The sequence below is a fragment of the Mustelus asterias genome, chromosome 7 (genome assembly GCF_964213995.1).
Source record: "Mustelus asterias chromosome 7, sMusAst1.hap1.1, whole genome shotgun sequence".
Taxonomy (NCBI): Eukaryota; Metazoa; Chordata; class Chondrichthyes; order Carcharhiniformes; family Triakidae; genus Mustelus; species Mustelus asterias.
The window spans coordinates 38,169,891-38,182,765 of record NC_135807.1 but is presented as its reverse complement, the minus strand read 5'-3'; the positions used below and the strand labels follow the sequence as shown (position 1 = coordinate 38,182,765).

At 40.9% G+C, this 12,875-nt stretch overlaps 1 protein-coding gene across 1 annotated transcript in view; it reads left to right on the top strand.

Annotated features, from left to right (window-relative positions):
* The window catches only part of ccdc12 (coiled-coil domain containing 12), a 65,846-nt gene extending 53,277 nt beyond the window's left edge, over positions 1 to 12,569 (top strand). The window contains exons 3-7 of the mRNA XM_078215893.1: positions 2,092 to 2,171; positions 4,639 to 4,700; positions 8,292 to 8,326; positions 8,520 to 8,596; positions 10,552 to 12,569. Of these exons, the coding sequence (XP_078072019.1) occupies positions 2,092 to 2,171; positions 4,639 to 4,700; positions 8,292 to 8,326; positions 8,520 to 8,596; positions 10,552 to 10,631 (334 nt within the window). The 3' untranslated portion in view covers positions 10,632 to 12,569. The remainder of the gene's footprint in view (positions 1 to 2,091; positions 2,172 to 4,638; positions 4,701 to 8,291; positions 8,327 to 8,519; positions 8,597 to 10,551) is intronic.
* The last annotated feature ends 306 nt before the right edge of the window (positions 12,570 to 12,875 follow it).

The following is a 12,875-nucleotide window of genomic DNA, read 5'->3' as shown; positions in this document are numbered from 1 at the left end:
TTTCCAAATGAGAGAACTTCTCATTTTTCCTCATTATATTCCATCTACCATGTTCTTGCCCACTCGTTTAGCCTAACTAACTCCCCTTGAAGCTTTTTTGCATCCTACTCACAACCTTCCTTGGGTAAGGAGACCTAAACTGCACGCAATACTCCAGGTGTGATCTCACCAAGGCCCTATATAATTGCAGCAAGACTTCCTTACTACTGCACTCAAATCCCCTTTTAATAAAGGCTAACATAGCATTTGCCTTCCTAATTGCTTGTTACACCTGCCTGCTAGCTTTCAGTGCTTTATAAATAAAGTTTTGTGTCATCAGCAAACTTGGGAATATTGCATTTGGTTCCCACATTCAACCCATCGATGTAGATTGTGAATAATTGGGGCCCATGTGCTGATTCTCATGGTACCTTTCTAGTCAGAGCCTGTCAACCTGAGAATGATCTCTTTATCCCTAATCTTTGTTAAAGATATCATAGTTGGATAAAGTATCATCATATAAACTAAATTGTACAATTCTAAAGAGGGTGAAGGAGTAGAGGGACCTAATGGTATATGCGCCTAAATCATTGGAAGTGGCAGAGGAGGTTGAAAAAGTTGTTGATAAAGCATATGGGATCCTGCACTTTATATATAGGACAGAGAGTAAAAAGCAAGGTACTTGAGATAAATCTGTATATAACACAGTTCTGGGCACCATCCTTTGGAAAGGCTGGGAAGGCATTAGAGGGGACGCAGAAAAGACTGAATAATGGTTGTTCCAGTGCTGAGGGACTTGCATCATATAGATAGATTGGAGAAACTGGGACTGTTCTCCTTGGAGAAGAGGAGATTTGATAGAGGCATTCAAAATCATGAGGGGAGCTGGACAGGAAGAAGCTATCCTTATTGGCGGATGAATCAAGAACAAGAGGCCACAGATTTGAAGTGATTTGTTAAAGAAGCAATGGCTTGAGGAAAGCCTGAGGAAAAACATTTTTACACAGCAAGTAGTTAGGATCGGGAATGCACTGCCTGAGAGTGTGCTGGATGCAAATTCAATCGTGGCTTTGAAAAGAGAATTGGACAATTATCTGAAGAGAGAGAATTTGCGGGGCTGCAGGGGAAAAAGCAGAAGAAGTGGTACTAGATGAGTTTTTGTCGCAGAGAGCCAGCATGAATGCAATGGACCTAATGGCCTCCTGTGCTATATTCTGTGACCATACTTCCAAATGTTTTCTACTTAGTCCTCAGCTCATCAGCTTCATTCACTAAACATCTTTCTTTGAAATATATATCATTAATCATTGAACTTTGTTCTATTTGCTTTCCTTTAATTTATTGACCTTCGGATAATGAATTGGCGCTGCTGAAGTGAGGGGTCAAGATTGTGAGCATGGTGTTGAATGTAGATCTCAGGTTGTGATGAAAATGGGGATTTGAGGAATGCTGAATTATTTTGAGATCTGTAACCATGGCTGGAATTTCAGTTGGAATCCATCTGGGAAAAATCTGAGCTGAAGATAGTTGCTGAGGAAAAATTCTTTCTCAAGAAAGAACTTGAATTGGTATTATGCAAATCACGCCCTTAGATTGTCCCAAATCGCTTAGCCAATTAATTTGATTTTGAAGTTTCACATTGTATTGTAGAAAATGTATCAGCCAGTTTGTGACTTAAAGGGCCCACAAATGGTGGTCAGACAAGTGACCAGGCAATTTGCTTTGATAACAATTTTTAAAGAATAAATATTGGCCAATTAAATATTAGCTGGGAGAACTCCCATGCTCTTTCTTAAAAGGTGCTATGGGAGACTTCATACCTACCTGAGAGGGCAGGCGAGTCCTCAGTTTAGCATCTTATCTGACATTGCGGCACTTGTGTTGCACTGAAATGTCAGGCTAAATTAGGTGCTCAAGTATTTTGTGTGGAACTTAAACCTTCTGACTCAGGAGAGAGTGCTATCACTGAGTCAAAACTGCTATCTTGATCCAGTCAGAAAGCTGAAACCAAAAATGTGTGAATGATAATTTATGTTTTCATTTTTTTAAGTCTTCAATGTTGTAAAATCTTCTTAGTCATTTTGAAATACTTTTTTTGCTTTTCTCTTCCAGAGAATTAAAACTCCGTAACTACATCCCAGAAGATAAGGAACTGAAAGAACGACAAGTGCCCAAAGCCAAGCCAGCCTCGGGTTAGTAACGTGTGAAGTAACCCATGAAACTACTAATCCTGAAACCTCCTTTCGTAAAAATATAGAAAGATTAAGGGTACAGAAGGAAGCAGTTTGCCCATTCTATCAGTGTTGGTCAGAAGAGATATCCGGCTTCATCCACCTCCCAATTCTTGGCCAGTAGCCTTGTAGATTATGGCACTTCAAGTGTGTATCCAAGTGCTTTTTAAATACAGTGGATACTTCTGCTTCAACCAAACATTCAGGCAGTGTGTTCCAGACCCCTATCACAGTCTGGCTTAAAGAATTGTGCAACTCCCTTCTCATCTTTCTACCAAATACTTTAAATCTATGCCCCATTCTTAGTTTTCTCACTAGTATGTCAATTTAAAGTACTGTTGGGCCAGGGGTGACCCCGAAGCAGTGGCCCTTTACAAGAAGAAGTAATAAGAGAGTTAATTAAAGACAACCTTTGCCTATTGATATGTTTCAGAGAAATCTAATAGTTTGATAAGTGTAGGGGAATAGATAGTTCTACAAAGACAGCCTCTTACTGTACAGCATCTTTATAATTGGAATGAATGATACAGAATGTTACAGAAACAAAGGCAGATTTATAACTAAATATTTCACTGGTGAAATAGCAGTTCTATGGGTCAAGAGTGAAATCTGATTAGACACCATATTAATGGAGTTATACTCATTAGCTCAATGGAAAAATAGGTTGTTAAATAAGGAAAATTAAAATTATGCTAAGGAATAAGTCAATTAAGTTCTCCATATTCAGAGTTTTAATTTAACATTAATAGAAATACGCGCATCAAGGGCAGTACATTACAGTCAGCTGAGTATGGGAGCCCATACCAAACTTAGAAGCGAAGACAATCTGAAAGCCAACCTGAGAGCTTGCAAGTTGGATCCCAATACATGAGTCTGTCCAAGGTTGTTTTTTTCCCAGATGGAGAAGTCTTTGTCATCAAACGATTTTGACATTGAGGGAGAACGGAGTCAAATGCCTTCAGGACAAGCGAGTGGGCGCAAAACCAATGCTTCCATCCATTCCTCCAACACTGACTTTATAAGCAATATTTGCAATCAGTTATGGTCTAATGTGTAACCCATGGGGTGACATCAAAGTAGACTGTAAACTTTTTTTTTGCCAAACACTTATCCATTGGAATGATTCCATCATAATGCATAATTGTTTGGATTATCATGTAAAAGTGGTAAAGTTGAGGGAGTGAGGAAAGTGGAACTGTCCATAATGAGTTGATTCTTAAAGGCTTAAGATGCTAAGTTCAACTATAATCATTTGAATCCCCAATCAACATTTATCAGGTGTAGTTGTAAATATTTCCGTTCAAGTGTGTTTAAGTACATTTGCATCTACTGCATGTAAAATAAATCAATGACACCTAACTTCAATGTTTAATAACCTTATTGATTAAGGAGCAAATTATAAGTAAGATACCTCCCTCCAACAGCCAGTGCTTCATACAACCTGCCAGGATCTGGTAACCTGGTCGTCTGTTGCTGGTTCCGTGGTTTGGTGTATTTGTAATAGCTAATGTGTTCAACCAGCCCAAGTTGGAAGACATGGATCCAAGACCACTGAGTCACGGTGCCTACTATTGTTGGGTGTTCTGAAATGGGTCCTTCAGAGGATGTGCCTCAATGTGAGTTAGAATGATGAAGGGATAAAATGGGGGGGAAGGAGCTGGGGAAAACATGTCCCTCAGCAAGTGGAGTGATGGACTCCCGAGTGTGCTGCAGGAAAACAGGAATAGCTCTTGCGACCTCATAAATTCCACCATCGCCGCAGCATCAGAAAGAAAAGACCCGCAACCAATCTCTGGAGGGTAACTAGGGACCTACATTAAATGCTAGCCTTGCCAACTATGCCTGCTTTTTGAATGCAAAATATTAGAAAAATAGCTGACTTCTCCGATGGATGAGTGAAAAATAGTTCAAACCTCTGGTTTTCTCAGCCTTTCTCATTTGACTCCCAGGGCTGATTTTGAGTGGCTATTTGCAAAGGATTGGGTCTGGCTTTGTGCCACTTTCCTTTTCACTAAGGAATGCCATTTAAGTTTGACAAGATTGAAAAGTGTGACTTTACATGTCTTCATGTCCTGGTGAGTAAATATCCTGATTGCTGTGGTACTGAGCTGTGCAGCCCAGGAAATGTCCAATGTCTGATGCATGAAGAGTTAGTTGCCTATGTTGCTTAGCAAGAGGGAGGGAGAAACCAATCAGGATTGCTCTTGATGATCATTAGCCCATAAGGCCTGTTGGAAAATCCATCGTCGATCTCAACTGTGACAGTCCTGCTTGGTCTGGTACTAACACATGATGATCAGTTACTTGGATAAGGTGCTTCAGACTCTCTGACAATGAGTCAACTCCTTGCAGGAAGGTGAAGAGGCAGGTTACTCTGCTGAACAAACAAGCTGATTTCAATTTCTTATCTCTGCGTTTGTATCAACAGTGGAGGAGAAGGTGAAGGATCAGCTTGAAGCAGGGAAACCTGAACCAATCATTGAAGAAGTGGTATGTGATGTATTTTGTTCTGTACTGCTTTTACTGTAATTGCAATCAATGTTGAAGGATTCAGCTGGTTGTGAGGAAGCTGCTCACAGACACTGTAAATGTCTTTTGCTAACAGCAATATTAACTGGCAAGACATCCACTAGCTTTAACATCCGCTCCCTCCAACATAATGTAGAGCAGCTACCTGTCTGCAGAAGGCACTGTAGCAAGTCACCAAGTCTTCAGCAACATCTCCCAAACTTGCCAACTCCACCACTTAGAAAAACCGATGTGGCAGAATGAAGCCCAGCACCTTCAAATTTTCTTCTGAGTCATACACTGTCATATGTTGCGGGTACAATTTTGTCTTTTAAAAAGCGTTGAGGCAGTTACATGGGTAAGATGGGTATAAAGGGATATGGGCCAAATGCGGGCAATTGGGACTCGCCTGGGGGTTTAAAAAAAAGGGCGGCATGGACCGCCCTTCGGCCCAACTTGCCCATGCTGCCCTTTTTTTTTGTTTCCATGCTGTAAAACTCTATGACTCTATATCACAGTTATGTCATTGTTGCTTGGTCACAATTCTGGAGCATACTTTGTGGGAACACCTTCACCACACAAGTTGCACCAGTTCAAAAATGAGGGTCTTTCAATATCTCCTCAGATGAAACTAGAGATGGAGAATAAATGCTGATCTTTCCAGCAATGACACCTTCCCAAGAATGAATAAAACACAATTTTTACTGTCTTTTAAATCTGCTCAATTTTTTTCCCATCTTATCTGTTTTCACCTCATCCAGCCTTGTTGAGCTTTCCCCTATTTTGCTCCATCATTTGAGACTGAAGTGTCAGCCCTATTGAGGTTCATTCTTTAGACGCGATTGACACTCCTTATCTCTTCTCTCCTCCAAAAGCCATCTCAAAATCTACCATAAACTGACAGTGTTTTCTGTTGACACTCCAAATCTTGATCTTTGTATCTTGGTGCCTCTTCTCCCTGCTTTATTTCCATTTGTGTCATTCCTTGGTATGCTTAACAGTTGATTATATTTTGACTTTGTTTGCTCCTCTTGTGGCATCAAGGGGGTTACAATATAAAAAGGATGACGTTAGGATGGTTCAAGAAGGAACACACCATCATCTTCTCGAGGACAATTAGGGATGGCAATAAATGCTGGCCTAGCCAGTGACACCCATATCCCATGAATGAATTTAAAACAAGGAAGGTGGACAGCCTCCCCTGTGACTCCAAGGTTCATAGTAAGATTTCCTACAATGTACCTTGATCCCACTCTCAAACGTGTGACATTTACTTAGCCATATCAGCCATCTTATAGCCTATAAGACCATAAGACCATAAGACATAGGAGCGGAAGTAAGGCCATTCGGCCCATCGAGTCCACTCCACCATTCAATCATGGTTGATTTCAACTCCATTTACCCGCTCTCTCCCCATAGCCCTTAATTCCTCGAGAAATCAAGAATTTATCAATTTCTGTCTTGAAGACGCTCAACGTCTCGGCCTCCACAGCCCTCTGTGGCAATGAATTCCACAGACCCACCACTCTCTGGCTGAAGAAATTTCTCCTCATCTCTGTTCTAAAGTGACTCCCTTTTATTCTAAGGCTGTGCCCCCGCGTCCTAGTCTCCCCTGTTAATGGAAACAACTTCCCTACGTCCATCCTATCTAAGCCGTTCATTATCTTGTAAGTTTCTATCAGATCTCCCCTCAACCTCCTAAACTCCAATGAATATAATCCCACGATCCTCAGACGTTCATCGTATGTCAGGCCTACCATTCCTGGGATCATCCGTGTGAATCTCCGCTGGACCCGCTCCAGTGCCAGTATGTCCTTCCTGAGGTGTGGGGCCCAAAATTGCTCACAGTACTCCAAATGGGGCCTAACCAGTGCTTTATAAAGCCTCAGAAGTACATCCCTGCTTTTGTATTCCAAGCCTCTTGAGATAAATGACAACATTACATTTGCTTTCTTAATTACGGACTCAACCTGCAAGTTTACCTTTAGAGAATCCTGGACTAGGACTCCCAAGTCCCTTTGCACTTTAGCATTATGAATTTTGTCACCGTTTAGAAAATAGTCCATGCCTCTATTCTTTTTTCCAAAGTGTACGACCTCGCACTTGCCCACGTTGAATTTCATCAGCCACTTCTTGGACCACTCTCCTAAACTGTCTAAATCTTTCTGCAGCCTCCCCACCTCCTCAATACTACCTGCCCCTCCACCTATCTTTGTATCATCGGCAAACTTGGCCAGAATGCTCCCAGTCCCGTCATCTAGATCGTTAATATATAAAGAGAACAGCTGTGGCCCCAACACTGAACCCTGCGGGACACCACTTGTCACCGGTTGCCATTCTGAGAAAGAACCTTTTATCCCAACTCTCTGCCTTCTGTCTGACAGCCAATCGTCAATCCATGTTAGTACCTTGCCTCGAATACCATGGGCCCTTATTTTACTCAGCAGTCTCCCGTGAGGCACCTTGTCAAAGGCCTTTTGGAAGTCAAGATAGATAACATCCATTGGCTCTCCTTGGTCTAACCTATTTGTTATCTCTTCAAAGAACTCTAACAGGTTTGTCAGGCACGACCTCCCCTTACTAAATCCATGCTGACTTGTCTTAATCCGACCCTGCACTTCCAAGAATTTAGAAATCTCATCCTTAACGATGGATTCTAGAATTTTGCCAACAACTGAGGTTAGGCTAATTGGCCTATAATTTTCCATCTTTTTTCTTGTTCCCTTCTTGAACAGTGGGGTTACAACAGCGATTTTCCAATCCTCTGGGACTTTCCCTGACTCCAGTGACTTTTGAAAGATCATAACTAACGCCTCCACTATTTCTTCAGCTATCTCCTTTAGAACTCTAGGATGTAGCCCATCTGGGCCCGGAGATTTATCAATTTTCAGACCTTTTAGTTTCTCTAGCACTTTCTCCTTTGTGATGGCAACCATATTCAACTCTGCCCCCTGACTTTCCTGAATTGTTGGGATATTACTCATGTCTTCTACTGTGAAGACTGACGCAAAGTACTTATTAAGTTCCTCAGCTATTTCCTTGTCTCCCATCACTAGATTACCAGCGTCATTTTGGAGCGGCCCAATGTCTACTTTTGCCTCCCGTTTGTTTTTAATGTATTTAAAGAAACTTTTACTATCATTCCTAATGTTACTGGCTAGCCTACCTTCATATTTGATCCTCTCCTTCCTTATTTCTCTCTTTGTTATCCTCTGTTTGTTTTTATAGCCTTCCCAATCTTCTGACTTCCCACTACTCTTTGCCACATTATAGGCTCTCTCTTTTGCCTTGATGCATTCCCTGATTGAGACTGGCAGTTCTTGTGCCAGTGCTCAAGTTTGTTTCTTGTCAAATGCTGCCAGCCAGTAGAGATCTCATAGATCTGGACTGGAACTGAACCCACGTCCTAAAGATGAAAGTACATCAATGACCTGTCCTGTTACTCTCCTGGTTTTCAAAATGATTTTGAAGAGTGGCAGTAATTGAATTTACATTCTTAAATATTATCATCTTAAATAATATTAAATATTATTGTTATTGAAATCTTATTAACACTTGAACTATATCTTGTAGGACTTGATGAATCTTGCACCCAGGAAGCCTGACTGGTACGTGATTGAGTTTTATATCTTTTTTTGAAAGTACCATATGTAATACTTACTAGTTCTACTTACCCATGAGACATTTTTCTGTGTGTCACAATGGCCATCTTGTGGCCATTGTGTGATTTCCAAGTTAGTTCTGGATTAGAGAGCGTTTTCAAAGAGTACTGTGGTGGTAAAGATCGGTTTTCTTTTGCAGGGATCTGAAAAGGGATGTAGCCAAGAAATTGGAAAGGTTGGAGAAGAGGACGCAGCGAGCGATAGCAGAATTAATCCGTGAGTATTTAATAAATTAGTCTTTGAATGTGATATTCAAAGGCAGCTGACAAAGCATAAGCGAAATAGATTTGTTCATTGTGGTAATGAATTTAAAGCCCAAGGACATACGACACACATGAAAAAAATAAAGACCAGGATGTAAGAAGGGCAGTCAAAAGGTTCTTTTTAACCCGTAGGGATTTTTTAAAAAATCAAGTTACTGGAGATTGACATTGAAATGGAAAATTAACGTGGGTGGGATGTTGTTGGGGGATAGAGGAAGATATGAAAAAGGATTAGTTGGGGTTAATCTGTGGAAAAAGGAAGAAGTTGCATTTATATAGTAGCTTTCAAATCTTCAGGATGTCCAAAAACACTTTATTGTTGTGCTCTGGGGAATTGCATCAGCCAATGTGCTAACAACAAGCTCTCACAATCGCCGATGAGATAGGTAGTATGTTTCTGGTGATAATTGAGGGATAAATATTGGCCATAACCCTGGCAGAACACCTCTGCTTTTCCAGGACTCTTGTGGGAGTTCTTGCTTTTAATTGAAAGGGCGGCCTTGGTTGCATGTTGATTTGAAAGATAGTAACTCTGATCATGCAACATTCTTTCGGTACTGCAAACTATAACTAAAAAGAGGAGTTGCTGGAAATTTATTCGCCTAGAATGAAAGAGTTACCTAGAATTGTTGCTCAAGTGGAAACAGTGCTACTCTTAGATTAAGACTGACACTTGAAAGCTGTTTCCTGAACCTAATGGGTCTTACAGTATGGAATGCTGCAGCACAAGTGGTTACTGAGGCAGAGATTATAATGTAATTTGGAAGGGAATTGGATATATATTTAAAAGGAGGAATGTTATAGCATACAAGGAAGTAGCTTTGGAGTAGATGATGGGGCTGTCCCCAACATTAATGCGGGAGCCAAATAGTCACCTCCTCTGTGATTTCTACAATTCTGGGTATTGTGTCCACCTGTGTACACAACTGCTTTCCTGTAGAAAAGCTGTTTGAGATTAGGATCAGCCTTGGCTGTGATGCCAGTCAGTATTGATCAGCCTCCAGGTCAACCTCCCGCTGCTCATTGCAAGTCATTGCCATCATGAGAGGAGGAAGAATTTCGGGGAGAATAAATAAATAAATGTGGATGAAGTCATTGTTAAATAGTACAACTGGCATAGCACGCATATAGTAGCATTCTCCCACCATCGGTGGAGGGGCACATAACCAAACAAAATCCTGTCAACATTCGGCACGGTGGCACAGTGATTAGCATTGCTGCTTCACAGTGCCAGGAATCTGGGTTCGATTCCCGGCTTGGGTCACTGTCTGTGTTGAGTCTGTATGTTCTCCCAGTGTCTGTGTGGGTTTCCTCCCACAGTCCAAAAGACATGCTGGTTAGGTGCATTGGTTATGCTAAATTCTCCCCCAGTGTACCCGAATAGGCGCCGGAGTATGGCGACTAGAGGATTTTCACAGTAACTTCATTGCAGTGTTAATGTAAGCCTACTTGTGACGCTAATAAATAAACTTTAAGCTATAAACTTTAAACTTCAGCATACCATCACAAAATATATCTCTCTTGCACTTGAACTCTCTTGCTTATATACTCTTCCTCCTTTTCTCTCAATGTCTCATTTTCTTACTCTTCCCAGCCCGCTCTAACTTTCTCACACTCCTATTCCTTCACTTTCGCACATTTATTCCTTTGTTGTTCTCTCCCATGCTCTCATTCAGTCACTCTCCTTTACACTTGCCCTCAATTGATCACATGCATAGGAATGCATAGGCTTTTAATTATATTAAACCTAACTTTGTTTAAGTGTGACTAGAAAAGCATTGAAGTCCTGGACACAACAACCCTCGAGCAGTAGATATTAAATTGGTAGAGACAAGAGAAGAAGCTTGTTCTTCAATTTTAAAATAATAATATTGAGGTGGTGTTAATTATTTATTTTCAATCCCACAGGCGAGAAACTAAAAGACAATGAAGATGATCTGGCATCAGCAGTTGGAGCTGTGAAGCAGGAGGATTATGACTCTGAGTGATTCAGATTCTCTCATGGACAATGAGGCGGGGGAGGGCCAAACATAAACCAGTTGACGTCTGGGGATGAGAACACTGCCATAGTATCTGGAGACTTTTGTTCACCTTCGCCCTTGGAAGGAAACCCACTGAGTGGTCACGGCACAGAGGAAAAAGGCCATTCACCCCTTCTTCCAAGATGATCCTCTCCGCAGTGATTGTTCAGCTGTTTATTTGGTGTTTCCAAAGTCTTTACCACCTTGCCTGGAAGTCAATTCCACATGTTGATGTCTGAAGAATTTCCTGATATCTGTCTTAAATTTTCCTGTCCTATTGTTGCAGAAACTTCCCAGGATTTACTATTTCTGTACCATTTACCATTTTCTAGACCTTTATTAGATCTCTCCTGGTCATTTCCTTTCCAGGTCAAACAGCCTGAGATTTTTCTTGTAACTCAATCCCTCTGATGTTAGAGATCAGCTTTTTAGCTTCTTCTCTGCACTGATTCCAGGGTTTGGATGACCGTTTTGTGTTATATTGACCAGAGCTAGACGCAGTAGTCAGTGAAGTCTGTCTGTTGTTCTGTGCAGTTTTACACAAACAGCTGTTCACTTTGGAGTGTTGAGTTCTTCTTTTACATTTTGTCCTGGTTTCTTGTGTGGTGAATTGCTTGATGTTGGTTTAAAAGGTGAGAACTTTACTAAGATTAGCGTAAAGCCTCTCTGACATCTGCAGCATAATTAACTTCCCCCGAGAGATCATTAATATCTCCTTAGTATCACAGACTCTGCCTTCAGCTCACTTGGTCCTGCAAGAAATCTAATCAAATGGTTGTGAAAGGATTGGGGGAATGAGGGCTGTGAGGTTGTACAGGGGCCAGAGCTTGCATCAAGATCTAAGAAGTGAAACCTGTACCATTAAAACCCATTGAAATTACAGTGTGAAATTCATGCCAGTGGCTACAGAGACACAATCTGAGCACCCTAATAAACTTATCTGACATTTTAAAATAACATAAGTCTGCAAAAGATTGGATCTGAAACAAGTCAGAGTTTACTAAGCAGATTTGCCCTCTGTTTATTGATTATCCTTCCTTCTCTGTGATCTGTTGGACATTTTTATACAGAATGTTGCATCAATTTATAATAAAACAAAAGTACAATTTAAACCTCCTGGTTTATAGCGCAATAAATCACATTGCTATTTGGAGTAAATGACTGGTCAAATAATCTAACCAGAACTATTCAAACTTTGACATGTAAGCCATGCCCTAGTCTGCTGGACCCAACATCGTAAGAAGTTTAACAACACCAGGTTAAAGTCCAACAGGACCCAACATCACCAGCCCTGATCTATACGGTCACCTGCATTCCATTGGTCCTGACAACTCCAGCTGCAGAAGTCAGGCATCGTCCACCAATCCTGACAAGCTGACCTGTAGAAGCCACTAGTGTTCTGCCAGTACTGGCATCGACTTACAAAGTTGGGGTAGCTACATCTTATTTGAATGGCGTTAGTACCTTTTAATGATAAAAGTTTAACCTAATGGAGGGTGAATGAATGGCAGAGATACTAAATGAGTAGATTGTTTCAAATATTTTCATAGAATTATATAGAAAGTACAGCACTGAAATGGGCCATATCGTTCTTTTCCCTTTTCTCTCATGTACTCTCGTTGCTTTTTAAAAGCATCTGAGCCATTTGCCTTAAACTCTTCCTGCGGTAGCGAACTTCACATTCTAACCACACTAAGAAATAAGTTATTTTCCTGTGGTTTTTATTAGTAACTTTTATTTATGGCCCCTAGTTTTTGATTTTCCAAGTGAAAATATTCTGCCACATCTACCCTATCCAACCTGTTAATGATATTAAAGATGTGGAGATGCCGGCGTTGGACTGGGGTAAACACAGTAAGAAGTTTAACAACACCAGGTTAAAGTCCAACAGGTTTATTTGGTAGCAAAAGCCACACAAGCTTTCGAGGCTCTGAGCCCCTTCTTCAGGTGAGTGGGAATTCTGTTCACAAACAGAACTTATAAGACACAGACTCAATTTACATGAATAATGGTTGGAATGCGAATACTTACAACTAATCCAGTCTTTAAGAAACAAAACAATGGGAGTGGAGAGAGCATCAAGGCAGGCTAAAAAGATGTGTATTGTCTCCAGACAAGACAGCCAGTGAAACTCTGCAGGTCCACGCAACTGTGGGAGTTACAAATAGTGTGACATAAATTCTGATTCTAGGATCGCATGATAAAGACTCA